Here is a 19,458-nt window from a genome sequence, read left to right as displayed (position 1 = left end):
ATTAGGCACCGCGTCTCACTGCCCCCCCCCCCCCCCCCCCCCCCCCCCCCCCCCCCCCCACACACACACACACACACACACACTCGAGGCAGGAAGAGGTCGACCTGGGGACACCAAGGAGACACCACACGCCGCCACCGCATCCAAACCCAGATCTCCACCACCCACGGCAGAGAGTAGCCCTGTTCAGCAATACCAATCATGCAACACCTCTTCCACATTCACCCAAACACATATACACACACACATTCGTCCCATATATTCACCCAAACATATATACACCCACATTTTTTTTTAGTTTAGGCTTAGGAATAAAGCTGGCGCTTTATTTTTACGTGTTAGAGTTCCAAGTTTTATATTAGTTTAAATATCTGGTGGATTAGTACACTTGCGCTCTATTATCTTTTTCGTGTAAGGGCACATCGAAAACACTAGAGGGCGACAGTGTTACATCAATTGCTGTCTTGCTCAGAAGGCATGAGAGATATTCGGCTAGACACCCAGTTTTGAAATTTTATTTTAAAACGGAAAAATCAATAGATAAATATACAGCTTGAACATTATCTTGTACAACAAACATAGATCTCAATGCATTTACAAAAATGAAAAATTGTGACAGTAGTTTATTCAAAATAGGTGATAATGGTAACACTGCTAAAAACACTCACAGTTACTTTACACTTACAATGTCAAGTATTTCTCTCTTATACCTGTGCAAGGTGCAGGGGAGAAATGTGGAGTTGTGTATGCCATGCCAGTGATGTAATGGATCAAATATACAAGCCTATTTTCTGTGAATCTTTCAGATACTAGTAAAGCTAAAGTATCTGAATGCTAAGCAGTGAAGTAACTGAAATATTTGCTGACTTCTGTATAAATGTGGTGACATTTTTTATCAGTCAAACTTAAAATACTTAAAATACAGTAATAGGCTACAGTGAATTATATAAAAAACATCTTGGTTCATCTTAACCAGATGACATTTCGGAATTTTCAAGTGTGTAACCAATACAATTGCGGCATAATTCCAGACAAAGTTTGAGACAAATTTATATATACAGGTATAACATTTTCTAGCATTTAAAATATGAATCAGTTTGTGATAAAGATTGTAGGTATGGCTTGAGCAAAGGTGTGCCTAGAGGTCTCTGTATGCTAGGCTTCCACACTAGAGTCTGAACGTGCAAGATTCTTCCACATTCCTGCATTTTCTCTTGTTTACATTTAAATGCTTTAACCTTTTACTTTTCAAATCATACTTAAGTGAACACACATTGTCTTTCTATATTGTACTGAATCTGAAGAATGTTTCACTATGTTAATACTACACACCTCTGATCATGAGCAGGGTTTGGTAACACATAAGTTGTGAGGCAGCGCTCGCATTCCAAAGTGTTGACTTAAAGGAGGCTTTTCCCCTAAGCCCCAAAGAACAGGGCTAGGTGCAGTCATGAAGCACAGCACATTCTCACCTGTTTTTAGGTGCTGTATTTGAATAATGGTTACTCTAAATATCTCATCACAGACTGGACTCCCTCTCTCTCTCTCTCTCTCCCTCTCTCTCTCTCTCTCTCTCTCTCTCTCTCTCTCTATATATATATATATATATATATATATATATATATATATATATATATATATATATATATATAGAGAGAGAGAGAGAGAGAGAGAGAGAGAGAGAGAGAGAGAGAGAGAGAGAGAGAGAGAGAGAGAGAGGACACACGAATGACTCGCTGTAGTAAAAGAAAAGTGACAACATGAAAAATTTTCATCACCCTTTATCCAGAGTTCTTTTTTTTTATAACATTATGAGCATTGTGGGCATTATTTAGTGCAAATGCAGGCTAGTGATAGCAAACAGCTATTACATATGATCATGGAGTTCAGAACTGACACTGACATGACCCTCTCAGTTTCTTATGTTTAATTAGTTAGTTTCTCTTTTCACTGGAGAAATAGGATGCAAAAAATTGCTGAATATTCAAACACAGGAACTGAATCTTTCAATCTTCTGCATATCAATAAAAATAACAAACGAGGTACAATCCATCTTTCTCAAGATGTTCCATCTTTGTTATACCTCATATAAAATACTTTCGTTTGATTGAAGATTTGAATGAAGAGTATAAAATCTTTGGCATGTGTCAATTATCAGTGCTTTCAAAAAAATAAAAAAATACTCCAAGCCCTCCTGAAACTCTCAACTATACAACACTGAGTATGTTGAAAAAATAAAAGAATAAAAAAGCGCCCTGAGGGTTTTTATTGTCTGCTAGTTTTGACACAATATTCTTCTGAGGAAGTCTCCATTTCTTCTCTTTCATTTCTCAGCCCCACTGGTAGGAAGCCACTTTCACTGAGTTCAATGGAATTCCACTACGAGTCTTTTGAGGTGAGTCAAATTGTCACCTCAAATATCCATTTGATCGACCTACATAAAAAAGTGTCAAACCTCCGAAAAATTTGGAGAATATTCTTCTCTTCCACATATGGAAGACTGGAGGGAATGGGTCTTGAGCATGGCCATGGTGAAGATAGCAGCTTATTGGATCTTCTAAAAACAGTTATAGGTCTCACTGGCTCTTCTGGACCCAATCCCAGCTCTCATCACTGTCTTTTCTGTTCTTTTCAGCTTCTATGATTTCTCTGTAATGCCGCCTGAAGAAACCCATCTGCAAAGCAAAAATTTTAGCATGTTACCATACTGGGTATGCACATCCTGATAAGAGGACAAATGGTTGAATAGATGAAAACACATTCTGTTCGATAACAAACCAGGCACTTAATGGAAAGAGTTCCATGGCACACAAGTCAGTGAGTAAAAAAACAATTGATGAGTTAAAGAATTTTGTTCGATATAGATGGCCAAATGGAGCTACTGTGAAGAATGGTGTCAGAGTAGTAACAATGATGTTCCTCATGGTTCTGTGGATTTGTCTTTGCTTTGAGCACTATTTATTGATACACACACTACTGCTCTCCTCAGGAATTTCCTGAATTGAGCATTGGTGGACATGTGCACCTCTTGTAAAAATGGATTTGCTTTGGCAGTTCCAGGGACTTGAGGAGTAGGAGGGAAACATATCTCCAACCCAACATTCCAGGTTTTCACTGTGGTATTCCCAGTAGAAAACAGTAGAGGGGAAAAGGATTAGTATTAAATGGGCCTTCAGAAATTAGTTGATTGCCACTGTTCCTCGAAGATTCTACCTTCTTGGATATGTGTATGGGGAATAGATGTAAATTATTGTCAGCTCTGGGTTTTGTTCTTTTCATTGTCAATTAAGAAAGTTGGCCCCTCAGGTTGTCCAAGAAAAGCAGTAGTGTGTGAACAAGAGGCTGAACTGGGCATATGCTACTTGAGGGGCAGAAAAGACTCCCACATTGTCAGTTAATGCTGGAAGAATGCAAATATCTATCCAATCCCTATGCTATAATTTAATACTATGTTGTGGACTGATTAAATTTTTAACAAGATAATTCATAGATTCATGATCTCTTCAGAAGTCATATTCAAAGCTGTCTTAAAGTGAATCTGGCTGCGATGGCCCTCGATCCACAGTGCTGTGTAAGGGTAGGTGTCTTTGCTTCATTGGCCAAGAGCATTTTGACCTGATAAATCCCATTCTTTGGTTACATCTGTTATTCATTGCTAAACCACTTTCTGACAGTGGCTATTTCAGACATCCAGACATGTGAATAAAGTGTCTCCACGTCAAGAGGTAAAAGGTGAAGAAAGGAACAACTGTAACACACTAATTTTATAAAGACCAAAGTCTCCAGACTTTGCTGTTTACTGTTAGTGTAGTAGAAACTTTTCTGTAAGTGATCCTATTAATTATTAACTACTAACTAAATATTCCATCCTTAGTATTACCACAGTTGACAGGTCAAAATGAACTCCACCAAATGTTAATCATAGACCTGCACTGGTTTATTGTATTGTATTATGGCTTATTTGGCTGGAGCTCTAAATATATTCTAACAAAAAAAAAGACCTGCCTTGGGACAGTTGGGAATGGTCCCATTCCTCAGACACTGATAACACCATTGCTGCCTTGTAATTGCTTCGCTCTTTAGGACTGGCAAGGACTTTTTAAATGTAAATCAATTGTTTCATTTGGCTCATGTTAGCTTTAAATATAGAACCAGACAGCATGATGAACATATACTGTCTGGGTCACAAGAGAGGACTTTATTTCTCATTTGTATGAATTGCATAACACAATGAAGGAGCAGTGCTCCTGAGCTACAGTCTTAGGAAAGGCACCTGGGTACAGAGGCATTACTCTGATTGGAGATCAGAGAATTGGAGAATTATTCAAGGGAAGCAAACCAACCCAGATCAGCACACAACTGAACAATAAGCATCCAATGCCAATCTTGACAGAGCTTTGTGCTGCTGCCATTAAAATGTGTTCTTTATTACACCATAATCACAATGCAGAGTGAATAAAGGGGAAGGCTCAGTTTCTTGCTTTCTGTTTCACTACGTTTATGTCACAGGCCTAAAACTGGGAAGAAGAACAGTTCTGGAGCTGGCAAAGACAGGAAGCTAATCCCTGGGTGCAACAGTTTTCACATACTCACCTGTCAAAGTCAAATTCAAAGTCAAATTTATTTATATAGCGCTTTTTACAACACATGTTGTCACAAAGGAGCTTTACCAATTGTAAAGAAAGAGCATAATTATAAATGTATAACTGAATGTTTGAGAGAACTTATGTTTATGTGAGAGGACTTAGTCTATGTTGTATTGTTTTCCTTGATTGGAAAAATAAGGCTTGAGTCCTTTCTGTCAGTTTGATAGACACAGGGCTGGTGTGTTAATACAGTACCTTCCAAAGCAGTACAGCCAGCAGGAGGAAGATCAGGATTCCCACAAGTAGGCTGATAGCGATGATCCAACCTACTACATAACCCCTGGGCTCCTGACTGTGCAGTGCCTCAAATACCAGCTGCAAGTTAGAACAAGAAGATTAAACATATACATACACACACATATTTATGTGAACATTAAACATAAATAAACTAAAATAAAAACTAAATAAACAAAATCTCTTGATATAAATCTGTCTCCAGTCATGGAGTCCAGTCATGTTCTAATCAAAAAAAGACCTGCCTTGGGACAGTTGGGTATGGTCCCATTTGCTAAAGGCTAGAGAAGGCAGTCATTTGCTTTATAGTCCCATGCTGAATCAACTCATGTCCGGCAGTATTTGGGGGTCAGCTAGACAAGAGTGTGTCAGCAACCCAATTAGCTGAAAGCTCGGCTTCAGGAGGTGCTAGACTCCATCGCCATGTCATCTCTATTGTTGCCCAGTTACATGTTTTACTGGGGCTGTCAATCAACCAGCGTACAGAGGTTTTGTCTAATGGATTTGATACCCGATGAAGTGGAAAAATGATTTTATTCTGCTTAGGAGGGTGGTCTGGGTTTCTGGGTCATGACACTGGTTTTTAGTACCAGCATTTTCTCTGTATCACTGGGTAGGAAATTTACTAAGTGCACCAAATTCACTAACTGTTTATTAAAGAGTTTTTACAGTCTTATTTTTATTATTTTAATTTTATAATATTTTAAAATCATTCATAAACTTCAAAGTGCAGTCAAATTGTTAAGTGGTATCCATAGTTTTTTTTTTAATGTATGTTGGAATACTAGTTGATGCAGTAATCATACAGAATGATACAGAATCTTTTACTCACAGAAATGTCCTCTGGCAAACCGCTGGGCACCTCCACAGCCTGGTTGTCCACTTGGACGTGAGCCCGTGTCACAAACTGGATCACTGAGGAGCTATCCTGTGCAAAGCACAACAGAAGCTTACTTAAGCATTCAGATAAATATATATAATATATAAATAAATAAAGCATTCTATCTATATATATATATATATATATATATATATATATATATATATATATATATATATATATATATATATGCCTAAATATGTCTGTCCACTTCAGAAACCACTTGTAGGTTCCGTTATGCTTAAGAACATTCTTAAGATACATTATATGTTGTTTTTGTGTGTATCACAAAAGTTGTGTCTGTGGAGCAACCTTTTTTTTAGCAGTGAATACACTGATTATTGGTTCTTTGCTTAATTTTAGGTCATTTATGTTGTACTTATATAGAAAAAAGATCTTACTCTCTTCAGTATTTCAGTGTTCAGTAGCATGTGCACATCTATACTTGTAGCATCTTCTTTAGTTTGAGAGCCCAGATTGCAGGTAACAGTCAGACATGCTCTTCCAGGCCGGTCACAGTCCTGTTAACAGACAATACCATCATGTTATTTTACACTCACTTGCACATCACCACTCAATACTGCAACCAATGTGACCCAGGGGGTGGGGCAAATTCTTTTTACAAAAACTGGCTCACATTCAAGCCCTTAATGTCCTTAAAATCCAAGTTTCTCTTTCAACAACAGCCTCTGAACAACAACTCGTCTATTGGAACCTCAAATGGGGATTTATTGCTTACCAAAACCTTCCTGCCAGATTTGGTGAAGAAGGCAAAGATGGTATGGAAAATACTCTCTTTCTCCTGTGGGACGGTACATGGTGTAGGGTTTCTGTACCATGTACAATTCCCTCGACCCTCGGGCACCTGCAGGATACACACACACACACACACACACACACACACACACACACACACACACACACACACACACACACACACACACACACCCACACACACACACACACACACACACTGTACTGTGAATAGCAGGACACATTGCCACAGTGAGCTTTCCTATGAGCTGTTCTTTTTGTGAAAGGGTTTTTAACAAGCAGCTGAAAGCCTGAGGCACCTTTTGGAAACAACTGCAGCTTGTTCTTGTACATTTCTGGGTTTGGAGTCTCCTGTTCACAGTGTTAAACATGAGATTAGTGTAGAGTCTTAAACTTGAGATTAGCCTAGAAATTGCATGTTTCATGAATTATCACACTGTCATTGATATCCTTACAGTCTGAGCATGTATAATTGTGCTGTATAAGGTTTAAACTGTCTGCCCTGTGACTAAAGCAGGGAACGTCTACAAATGCCCTTTCACTGTGAGGTGATGTGCAAAGATAGTCATGTTCATTTTAAGTAAATGAGGCCTGACCTGCTGAGTGATTTAAAGGTTTAAAGGAACTTCCATCCCAGTAGGACTTCAGGAGCAAGTCCCTGAACCCCACATGTGGAGTGCTTTATTGCCCAACACCCGCCCCTCCTTTCCATTCCAGAGGCCGCAGGGAGCTCTTTCCATCTAGGCCCCCTTTCACCTCTGTCCTCTCGAGGCCCACAGGGGGCCCCATATGTGGAAGTGTCCCGTGGCCTCTTATTGTGTAGCTCTCTGGCCACCTACGGCACTACAGCTCCATGATGGCCATTCTCACAATACGTTTTTACAGCCACGCCCAGTGTCGTTGGGCAGTCGCCTGCACCAACGCTCCCTACAAACAAGTCTCTCTCACATACAATGCTGTACTGTGACGCTGTGCTTGGCTTCACTGATGCAGAGTAGACACTGAGTCCTGAGTGATATAACAAAACACAAAAAAGCCCCATGTTTCCAGCAAGGATACAGTGGAGTGGTTCCACATGGGCATCTGCAATCAAACACAGTGGTTGCCTTGACTGCAAAAATGATATTCCATGGTTGGAAGGTGTCTGGGAACGTTGTACCCTATCTGATACCAAGGCAGATGAATTTTCCTTTGTGACAGCAGAGTGAACTCAGAGGCAGTCCTTCTCAGGCGTCTAATCCCACCACGCTGCGTAAGCCGCATGATCCCGCACTAAGTGATGCCATATGAAGCTGACTGGGTGGGATAAAGGCTTCCCAGGTCAGCAGTGCATTAGCGGGCCAAACTCAAGACATTTTATGCATGTGATGCCGGATCACCCTATTCATAGTGAGGGTGGTTGTAAGACTAAATGTGGTATTATCTTAAGTAGCTACATAAACTTAGCTAACTATGTTTTTAATTAACTTTAAGACTATGAATGATGACCTCGCTTTAGAGCCCACCAGCACCAGCATGCCAGTAATAAAAACAAAACTAAAGATAACACAGATAACACAGATAAAAGAGGATAAAAGTGGCTTGTATGCTGTATTCCTGATTGATGGCAAAAATATTTGGGCTATTCAGATCAGTTTATGAATTAAAGGTGAAATTGATTTAATTAATTATCCTACTTACATAAATGTCAAACCTGGTATTGTGCTACATAATGGGAACAAAAACTGCTTCCAAAATAACACAGTGCATGTATGCTACCACTGCTGAAAATATGTATGCTATCACAGTGTATGTGGCACAATTACATCATAAATCATATCAAAAGTAAATAGCCATACTACAGTATAAAATGATAAATAACTCACCTTTTAAAACAATTCTGCTCCTTTTTAAACTATGCACAGGGTCGATAAGTGTGAACTACTGCTTCTTTCCTAGGTAGGCTAAACTAATTTTTAATTACCCCACATTTATAGGCAGTAATGTGAACAAGAATGAATGAAATGAAGTGGATTTGTGTTACTCACTTGTGTATCTATGATGTGGAACATGTCTGCCCCGTTGCCAGCCAGTCTGTTGGGGATCCTGATTTCCACAGTGGAGCCGGGCAGTCTGCTTGGTCCATTGTTTATCACCTAACACAACAATGTAGGGGAAATGAATTTATCAAGTCTCTTTGTTTTTTGCAGTTCTATGAAATCTGTTTTCAGACACAGATATGATAGTGATGGGAGCCCTGCTGTGGACAACACATCAAATGGCACTGGCAACCTTCGCTCGTGTCAATGCAGGTGTGCGCTATTTGAAAACGCTCCAGGCTGCATGTGAGAGTCTGCGTTAGCACACACAAGCACACAGTCCAGTAACGCCATGATGTTTTACTGACACTGCAGCAGCGACAATTGAGCTTTGAAGCTCTGTGAAGCTACAGCATGCTCTCTTTGCTATTTCTTGGACATCAGATCAAATGAGGGTACAGTACGGACATTCTTGCATACCTGGAAGGTGAAGTTGAGAGACTGAAAGTTGCACTCCAGGTCCTCTAGCTGGACAAAGCGAGATGCATCGATGGAGTTTCCGTACACAAAAGAGGAGGGAGTGACCACACTATGGAGACAGAGGCATGTAGTGATCTCATATCAGTCATCTCACTGATCTAGTAAGGTCACTCTTAATATCAGTCTAATACAGTCAGTGTGTTATTCATTGTAAATAACAATAATACAATTTTGAGAGTTCAGTGCAATCATGTGTACATGAAACACAGCACGGCAATTAAAAAGGTTCAGGGAGAGGTTATGTGCTATTCCTGACAAAACGTTGATACAATTATATAAAGATTGTAAGTTTATAGAAAACTACAGATATATTAATAACAGATATATTAACAGATATATTAATAACAGGAACATTATTAGCATACATAATAACATATATAGTAATAGCAGATATATTAATAATCGAAATATTAATAACAGATATATGAACAGATATATTAATAACAAAAATCTCAATACCATACATATTAATAGCAGAAATATTGATATTAGAAATATTAATAACAAACATATTATTAACAGATATATTAATGACTGATATATCAATAACAGGTATGTTAATAAACAAACAATAACATAAATATTAATAACAGCCATATCAATAGCAGTAATATTAATAACATAAATAGTAATACCAGCCATATTAATGGCAGAAATATTAAAAGTATGAATATTAGTAACAGAAATATTAACAACAGCACATTAATATTAAATTAGAAATATTAATAACAAACAATAATACCAGATATATTAACAGAAATATTCATAACAGAAATGTGATGGTGTCTCCACAGCAGAAGCCTCCATCTGAGGTTGGTGGAGTTCATGTGGCATTTTGTCTGGTTGCGCTGTTCTGTTCTGTGTTGTGTTTTGGTGTTCTGTTCCATGTGTTGTGTTTTGGTGGTGTGTTTCGGTGTTGTGTTTTGGTGTTCTGTTCCATGTGTTGTGTTTTGGTTGTGTGTTTCGTTGTTTTTTGGTGTTCCGTTCTATTTTGTGTCTTGGTGTTGTGTTTCGGTGTTATGTTTTGCTGTTTTGTTCTATGTGTTGTGTTTTCATAGTCTTCTTCACCCACACCCACACGCTGGTCTTCCTTCACCATGTCACCTGTGTGTCATTATATTGTTACGTTCATTGAAGTTACATTGGCTTTCTTTAGTTATGGTTTGTGCATGTTTATTTAATGTCTTTTCATTTACATTAAACTCTTCAGCTGGAGATGGGTCTGCTTCTTCCTTCTTCTCTGTTCTTTGCCTGTGTTAGGACACTTTATTGGGTCACAGTATCAGAGCTGTACATTTATTCCTGATTGAATTGATGTTTAAGGTAGCTTGTCAGCACTAGGAGCTTGGGATCAAGTCCTTGTCTGGGTGGAGTTTCCATGATTTCCCACTGTCTGTGTGGATTTCCTTCTCTGGTTTCCTCCCACAGTCCAAAAACACATAGGTCAGGTAAATTGGCTATCCTGAATAAATTGTGTGAATGATTGCATGTCTGTGTGTATATCCACCTAGTGGATGTTAGTCTGCCCAGGGTATAGTCCTCTCTGCCCTCCCTGCACCTGATACAGTCCCCAGAGAGCTGAGGTTTCTGGTTGAGAGGATGCTGCATGCAGTTGGCTGCTGCTTCTCACTGGCATGTGACTGGATGTAAAAACTGTTTGTTATTCATAAAGTGACCTTGGGTATCTTCATTCATAATGACACACTGGTGCATGGTGAATAAGACTCAACATATACCCCCTATGTGGCATAAAACCGAAACATACAACATGTAAAACAGAAAATCACAACAAAAGGCCATGTGATCACCATGGCAACCAGACAGCCTGATGATGGGGAAGCCGTGTTACATTTACAGGCCATAATAATCAATTTATATTCCAATTATCCAGATGAGGTATATATATATATATATATATATATATATATATATATATATATATATATATATATATATATATATATATATATATATATATATATATATATATATAGTATTTTGTCTGATTTATGTTGCGTGGTTTATTATTTATGTTTAAATACAATTATTATTTTTTAATATAAAAAATAATATTTAATATTATTATTTGTTACATTTAACTCTTACCCAGTGACAGCTGTGTCCACCTCATGCACGAGAGGGATTGACAGCTCCAAGGTATTGTCATGTAGTTTGTTCTCATGCTCTGGGTTGGCACTAAGTAAGAAACAAAAATAAAATCAAAGCATTGATCTCCAAATATATAGCACTGTTAAGCAATAATGTTCAAAAGGTTTTTTAGTAAGTGGTAATATGGTTTTTACTAAAAGAAAAATGTAGTCACACATTAGCACACTGCGGCATATATAATACCATGGAGAAACCTCACAGTGCAAATTCAAATGGGGCATTATTAGTCTACTAGCCAGGTATGTATATAAATGTTCATACATACGTTGTTTCAGTCTTTACAGGTAAAAATGCCATTTGTGAAGTTACTACAGTAGTAAATCTGAATATCAGTATATTTCTAATTCAGTGTGTAAGTCACGTTCATGAGTAAAGGAAGCACATATGACCAGCATTAGTACCAACCTGGTTGTTATGGTTATGCATCCAGGTAGTTAGATAGACACCAAAGAAAACAATAAGGCATCCAATTCAAGTGAAGAAGACTAAATGCATTAAGTCATTTTTGATTTTTTTTTAAGAAGAAAGTCAATTAGACATAAATCCCAATCAAAACGTACCTCCTGGCATGTACTAAAAACAGCAGCGTCTCGTTTTCTCCAGACAGATGGCTTGTGTCAAAAAGTACAGACAGATGGTACTAAAATATAAAGAAAAACATAGATTTATAAAAATGATTCAAAGAGAGTAAATCACTGTAAATCAATAAATCAGTAAATCAATGTTTTGGTAATTTCAGCACAAATTTCAGCATCTCCAGATATCTAGTACATTTAAATAAATGTACTAGATAATAAATGATAAATGATAAAATGAGAAGTGCTAAGCAATTAAGAAATTTAACAACATAATTAAACCAGAGTGATTAAGAACCATGAAAGACTTTTGTGGTTAAAATGATAAGAAATCGGTCCTTGTGTCCACCTTGGTCTGCGCTCTCATGAAAGGAAATCCCACACTGCACTTGAGGAAGTCCAGCTGAACCAGTGCACAGGAAATGCCCTTCTCTTCCTGGAGTAGAAACAGACATGAGGAAAACCAGAGACATACTGAAATGCAAAAAAATCTGAGCTTTGCCAATGAGCACACAGCTTTCAGAGGGTCATTGATTTAAACATATCACATTACAGGCCAATACAACCAAGCTACTGTACATAGTTTAAAGTGACTGAGTGATAGTCCCAGTGAGAAATAAAATCTCCATCATGGAATTACATGTTCTGTTTGGTATCTAGAGGAAGTGTCACTGAGGTGAATTCCTTAGGTGAATAAATCAACATCTGAAATGACATGTTCTGCGCCACAACTGTCTGAACTCAACTAGACCTAAATATAGCAGACTGCAAAACAGACAAGGTTACACTTGAAATTTAGACATTGTTAGAAATCATGATATAAAAATAGAACCAATAGAACAAATAGAATGTAATAAAACCTTTTAAAGTTATTTGTATTATAAACATGTTTTTCACATTTTGTGTGAATTCTCATTTATGATACTAGCTTAATTTATGACACTAGCCTAACTGTTATGAATTTATTTTGTATACATACAAAGAAACAGATAGTAATAGGGATAACTTCTAGACAGCATGTTTGGAAGCTTATCCAAACAGCACGTAGCTTCTCGGGCTGGTTTGAGTAAACAGTGGGGCCTTGACCCTTGTGAGGAGTAAGCACTCCTGAAGTGAGAGTTCATGGAGCTGGCCTTTTACAGCTATGCGGGTGGGGGTGGGGTGGGCTGGGGGGTTACTAAGAGGCATCACGTATCTGACAAACGTGCTGATAAAATAGACAAACTAATGCTCGAGGAACGTTTCACAGGCAGGGAAGCAGAGAGCTCCTGGATTCTGGCACTCCTTGTGATGTTCAAGCCATCCACACACGTGCTTCCCTTCCTCAGTTTACAACACAGCTATTCTTAGCCTGGTTGTAGAAATAACAAGAGAGGACATAGAGGAAAATGCTACAATAAATTGTCTGCAACAGATAACATGTGTGGGGAAACTGAGAAGCAGCATTGGTCTGCCTTAATGCACTGGCTATCTCACAAAAAGTGTGCAGTTCGTGTTAAATGAGTGACTGCTAGCCACTTTTTGCCCTCTACCTGCACTAAGCCAGCCTAAGTAAGGATTGCTTGGACATATAAAGAAAAGAGCATACACTCCCATAGAAGAGGTCCTATCTGCCTCAACACAGGAGAAAATCTTCTGCTTGATCAATGTTCTCTGCTTTGATTAGTGCCCCATATTCTCTGACCGATGCCCTTCATTAGCTCTATGGCTGCCATGCATGTCTATTCAGAGGGAGTTTAGTCAGAAGGATGGCACACATATGTTTGAATTCTCACTCATCAGTTCCTTTCCCATGAGGCCCTAACTACACTCCCACAGGTATTTTATGCAGTGTGAGCATGTTCAGAATCTACAGAATCGCCACTGGGAAAAGGAGCATGTAAATGTGCTTTTGCTTTTTGGAGTCAACACGATTCTTTTGCTCCATAACCCAGTAAACAGACAATTAAAAACTCACAAATCAAAAGTTGTCAAGGGAAGCACCCAAATAAATGTACAAGATTCAAGAACTTTACACCCAGGCAGCCACTCCCTAGCATGTTTCACTTAAAACCTCAGAAAAGAATTTCATTTTCTAATTGTTTCTGTAACCGCAAATTAGATTTCTTGCTCCAACTCCTGAAAGCGAAGGGAGGGAAAATGTGACCTCTACACCTGATTCAAATCTACTCAGAAACGATGGAGCTTCTGAAACCGATCGCCTGGCATGGCTCCAGCCCGGCACATGGCTAAGGTTGCAAAAGAAACAGAGAGACAGTGGAGCCCAACCATAAAAGAAGAGGAGCGTGGGAGTTCACGCGCCTGCTGGCAGAGGGGCCCCGTGGGAGGTGCTCTGGCCCGACCTCCGCTGTGCGAGAAAGGGTCACACCATCTCTACTGACTCCTTGCCGAACTGGAGTAATCAGAGGAGCGTATTGCACATAAAGTAACATGGCACTGGCTCCTGTGTCTACTCCTAATATTGTTCCTCCTCTCCTAATGATTCTTTATTGGCTCCTGATCAGCTGAGGCCCTCCGCACTAGCCACAATAAAAAAGATATTTATCCTGTAGTGTGTGGAGAAGATGCATGAATGTTCTGAAGGAATGTGACATTCAGTATGAAAAGAAAAAAATATCATATCAAATACGGAAGAGAAATAAAAAAAAACATGTCCAAATTACAAAATAATCCGCAAATGCCAGACGTGTCAAGCTTTTGATTGGAAATTACATTTATATCAGTTTATCTCACTTTTTGTTCCTTCCCAACATGTATTAACTAATAGATTAAATAAATGTGGATTAGCCAACACTAAAACATACTTATCGTGTCAAATCTAAATTTCTGTTTCCCCTCTTAAGTAAAGGACGTCTCATACGCAACACTTGGTAACTCCTACCAATTAGGAGGAATGTTCAAACTCATGCTACTGATAACAGTGGAATGCATTCTGGCAGAGAAAATCTTAGAAGGCTGCAGCAGAAATGTGTGGAAAAGGTCATGTTAATAGATGCTGTCAAACACTGCGATAGGACACTAGCCAGCTGCTTCTTGATCTCACATCAGTAAATCTGCTGGTCATCCTGTCTCCTGCACTTCCTGTTCTGCCCAGCTGGCTATCTGTGGTTTAAACAGTATTTTACTGCTGACATCAGAAATCACCAAATGCAAAACAAGTGCAATCTAAAACCACAAAAGCAATTATAAACAACAGTGGTCTATAGAATAAATGGGTGCATTAGTAACTCACCCTCTGCACAAAGTTGATATAGTGAACTTCCCTGGAAAAATTTAAGTAGATGTTGGTGTCATATGCATCATCTCCAGCGTTGGAAATGGTTATATTGAGGGAGACATTTTTCACTCCTCCAAGGGCAAGATGAGACCTGATGTAATGTCTGAGTGGAAAACATAATGAGAAATTGAGGAACCTCCTTAATCGGAGCACAGGGCTTCATTTAATCATTTAAACCCATTCATTTGAACCCATTCATTTAAACCCATTCTTTTAAACCCATTCTATTAAAGCCCATTTCTTCCAAAAGGTTATACTTCTGATGTTTGAACTGCATGTTCAGTGTATGCAAAGATGTATACAGCAGTACAACTGTTACATGCAACAGCACATCTACATCTATGGTCACAAGTCCCAAATCTGACTGGGAAACAGTTATTTTCTTTTTCCTTCTTTTTTGTTATTATATCAGCCTTACTAATTCTGTTCCTCTCTGAATCAGGAACAGGCAAAACTTATCACCCACACCAGAGTTTAAACAGCATGACGTCTGAATGAGTGAATGGGTGAAAACTGCATGTGACTTCAGCTCTAACATTAAGGAAGCACTCGTGCAGTGAGACTTAAGGGCCCAAATCATTTACAAAGCAGACTCAAAGACCTCCTTAAGAGCAGGAAGATGGATGACATCCAGAGCTGGAAGGAGCCAAGCATGTGTCACTGCACCAGCATACACACCCACTCCTCAACCTTTATGACGTCAACATACTGAAAAAGGCCTGTAAATAGTTGCCAAATACAATGAGCCTAACGAGGAAGAGGACAGAAGAACAGATAGAGAGCTTTACCCTGAAAGCAGCAGTTTCCCGTGTAGCCGTAGGTCAGCAGCACAGTCGTCGGATAGGCAATTCTTCTCAAACCAAGTCTGCAAACAGTAACAAAACTTCACATTAACAAAACTTTAATGTCTTTGTGACAAGAGGAGAAAGGCAAACTAGAGGGCGCTGTAGTGCAACAATTCTGATGCGGCTGGATGGGCACTTTTCTGACGAGGCGTGATGGTGGGAGCGCAACAGTCATATCTGAAGGGACATTTCAGGTTGACATAAATGTGTTTCATTTATTGTCAGTCATATAATGCTATAGCTGGATTGGCACCCAAGCTTTTCAAGTGTTACAGGCAAACTGTGCATGGTAGGAAAGGATACTAATGGGCTTAAATTCCATACTAATGGATTCCTGATGTGTGGGAAGGTGCCAATTCCAGACTTTCATAAGCAGAGGAGGGTAAATGGGTCTAACAGAAGGGTGGGGACTGAGATGGTCTCTGCGTGAATAAAGTCATCAGTCCTGCATGTTTTACTCAAGGAAACTAAATAGTATTATTATGTGTTAATTTAAACCACAGTGCCACAAAACATGAAGATTTGCATGTGATTAGCTAGTGTGAAGGTAACTAAGGTAACAAAAATAAGAAGGTAAATGTCATTAAAGGTATACATAGGTATACATCACTCAAAGATGTTGAAGAGGTTAGCATTTAAGGGAAATAAGTGTTGTCATCTCACTTTTATCCATTACTGACCGTAATATATTCCTTCAAAATGCTTCACTTGTTTTATCTATGTGAACTACTTGTTAACAGACATTAGCATTGAATTTCTGCACTTGACCAGCCAGGGCGCTCTGACCTCATTCCTTGCTGCAATCCTTTGCCCCTTCTTCCAGCGCAGTACGGGTGTGAGTGAAGCAAGCTCGTGTTCCCCACGTCTGCCCACCACATGCCTGCCCAGGCTGTACGCTGCATCGAAATGAATGGGTGCAAACACATCCTTCACCTCCTTCTGTGGAAACACAATTCCTCATGTTAAAATGGCATGCATGCTTGCAGAACACATTCTGTCAAATCCCATGGTGAATGGTACGCTACACACAGGTTCTGCCTTCACCGAGCCAGAGTTCTAAGAGCCTTGAAAATGCTTATTCTGTGTCAGCAGCTGTACTTTATGCCTCTTTGGCATACGGTAATGTTTTGCATTTATCGAAATTATTCACTTAATGCTTCTAAGAATTTGCTTGACAGAAATGCTATCATCAAGTTAACCATATACTACTGATGCTGGCCACCAACCACCATCAAAAGGAGAGTTGGAAAAAGATAGCTGGTAACTCGATCCAACTCATCATCCATTCTGCACTGCCAGAATATAGAAGTTGAATCCAGAAGAGAGGAGTTTCCCTTGGCACAGGACTTGGAAACACGCAAACATATTGCTGAGTAAGATCGAAACCCCATTTCAATTATGAATACTGATGGAGGAAGGACATGGGAGAAGCTGGCCTTTTCAGCTCCCTCTGCTCTATTAGACAGCTCTCATCCCTTTGAAGAGGCCTGTTATATTTTACCTTTCATCTCATTGTTTTTGGCTACAAAAGCAAAGTGACCCATTGGCATTTCTGTGACCAATGATTAGACATCACCACTATCTGCTAATGAACAGGCCTTTTCCTGCTGCTGTACCTCCAGCTCAATGTCCCCCAACCCTCCCTCTCTGTTCAGGTTTTATCACCAGCCTTTCCTCTGCCCACCCACCCAGACTTTTCCTCAACAGTGGTGAAACAGTGCAGTTATAACCACTTTGGGACATATGTGATACTGAACCTCGAATGCTATCCAATCCAACAACTTGCAGTAATGACAGGAAAGAAAAGTTTGATGATTGTATGTATATCCTTATGCAAGACCAAACATAATTAAAGATTTATTTCTCTACTAAAATGCTTTATCCAAGTAAGCATTTTGTGTGCATATAACAATTAAATGGAAAGTAAATCTTTATTGGCAATTACAAATTGTTGCAACTAATCTATTTGTAAAAGGCTCTACTTTTTTTTTATTTGGTGAATACTGAATGCCATCCAAAGGTTTTATTAGCATTCCATCCATTCATAATTCATCCACTCATAATAGAAGTAGTTGACTTTGGCTTATACTGTTAGTCATTGCTTGTGAGGATGCAAAAATGTTCTTTATGTTGTCCAAGTTTTGGTGCACAAACAAGGTCTGCTATTTGTGGAAGACAACATAAGCAACAGTGAAACCCAACATGCCCCCCCCCCCCCCCCCCCCCCCCCCCCCCCACCCGTGCTTCAGTGAGTTCCAGAGAAAGTGTTTTTACACTAATGCATCAGGAGTAAAATGAACAATGTAATGCTTAGTGTGTGCAAGGCTAAAGTTTACAGGGCTGGCTTTCTTCTCAGCCTCAGCTGTCATTAAAGCTAAATGCATCAAATGAGCTCGGTGAACTGTCCTTCCAATGACCCTTACCCTGGGGACCACTCAGGATTAAGGGTTCAATATCCAGACCTTTCACTGGACCACCGAACATAAGAGGGCATGAATGATTCCTTGTTGGGCAATTTAAAAAATTGGGCTGCAATACCTGATAACAGACATTTAGAAAATAATCACTGTAAAAAGCTGAACAGATCAAAGTTTGATATCTTGAGTTTGAGAGAAGCTTTTTCATTCCTGGTAAAACAAATCAGAAGTCCCTTCATGCTTTGACCTGGACGGCCCATTCCATTCCCATTCTTCTGTAAAGCAGCAAATATGAGTTGCTTATTCAGAAACAGCAAGAACCCAGTCCAGCTCCCATGAGAACACATCGGCAGTCGTAATGGAGGTACTTTGCCCAAGTATTTATTAGCCTGGTATTAATGTTCCCCTTCACCCACGTCCTGGCTCCCAGCTCATTCAGCTCCACCTCTTGCTTCCATCTTTTGCAGCACTATAAACCTGTAGTATTTTTAGAGATGACTGGATCCCCATCTGTTGCAGAGCTTGGGGTGCTACCAGTGTTACAATGGGTGTACTGCTAGTATTAAATGGCGTGCTGCTTTGAAATGGCTGAGCACAATTGGCCCCTAAACAGCTGTTCTTTATGTACCTCTCAAACATATCAGCAGGCAGAAGGCAAGCTACCACAACCACACATTGTCTGAACCATGTTGAGCTGTGGGTGACCGATTCAGCCCATGCTGTATATTCTCAGATCACAATGTCTAGACATTTTCATTTTTAAGATTAAATAAAATTCTTTATTTTTATTTTTTAACAGCATGACATGACATACTGAAAAGTAACATATATTACCTCCAACTTCTGTTTTGTTCCAAGAATGCTATTACTAGTGTATGCTATCTAAATTTCTGTAAAATAACTGGAACCAAAAATCTTAAGCGGAGAAATGTCACTGTGAACAGATGGAGTCCACCCTTTCTACTCAGATTTTTCTAACAGATCTTAGAAAATATATACTAGAACATCACTATCATGTTGTGTGGGTCTGTGTTAACAGTAATTTGTGAAACTATACACAACTGTGAAACCATATAGTAGTGT

At 39.2% G+C, this 19,458-nt stretch overlaps 1 protein-coding gene across 2 annotated transcripts in view; it reads right to left on the bottom strand.

The window, feature by feature from the left end:
- Positions 1–1,764: 1,764 nt before the first annotated feature.
- The window catches only part of itga9 (integrin, alpha 9), a 55,014-nt gene continuing 37,320 nt past the window's right edge, over positions 1,765–19,458 (bottom strand). Inside the window, exons 16-28 of one of the 2 annotated variants that reach the window (XM_076974274.1) lie at positions 16,745–16,897; positions 15,902–15,978; positions 15,069–15,216; positions 12,186–12,272; positions 11,822–11,901; positions 11,199–11,288; positions 9,033–9,141; positions 8,562–8,669; positions 6,500–6,625; positions 6,162–6,281; positions 5,713–5,808; positions 4,842–4,961; positions 1,765–2,675 (exon numbers count right to left, since the gene is read on the bottom strand). In XM_076974274.1, coding sequence (XP_076830389.1) covers positions 2,577–2,675; positions 4,842–4,961; positions 5,713–5,808; positions 6,162–6,281; positions 6,500–6,625; positions 8,562–8,669; positions 9,033–9,141; positions 11,199–11,288; positions 11,822–11,901; positions 12,186–12,272; positions 15,069–15,216; positions 15,902–15,978; positions 16,745–16,897 — 1,413 coding nt within the window. In that variant the 3' untranslated portion in view covers positions 1,765–2,576. The remainder of the gene's footprint in view (positions 2,676–4,841; positions 4,962–5,712; positions 5,809–6,161; positions 6,282–6,499; positions 6,626–8,561; positions 8,670–9,032; positions 9,142–11,198; positions 11,289–11,821; positions 11,902–12,185; positions 12,273–15,068; positions 15,217–15,901; positions 15,979–16,744; positions 16,898–19,458) is intronic. The other variant, XM_076974275.1, reaches the window with a different exon arrangement.

This window comes from Brachyhypopomus gauderio, chromosome 15 (genome assembly GCF_052324685.1).
Source record: "Brachyhypopomus gauderio isolate BG-103 chromosome 15, BGAUD_0.2, whole genome shotgun sequence".
NCBI classification, from domain to species: Eukaryota; Metazoa; Chordata; class Actinopteri; order Gymnotiformes; family Hypopomidae; genus Brachyhypopomus; species Brachyhypopomus gauderio.
This window is presented reverse-complemented; position numbering and strand designations above follow the sequence as displayed.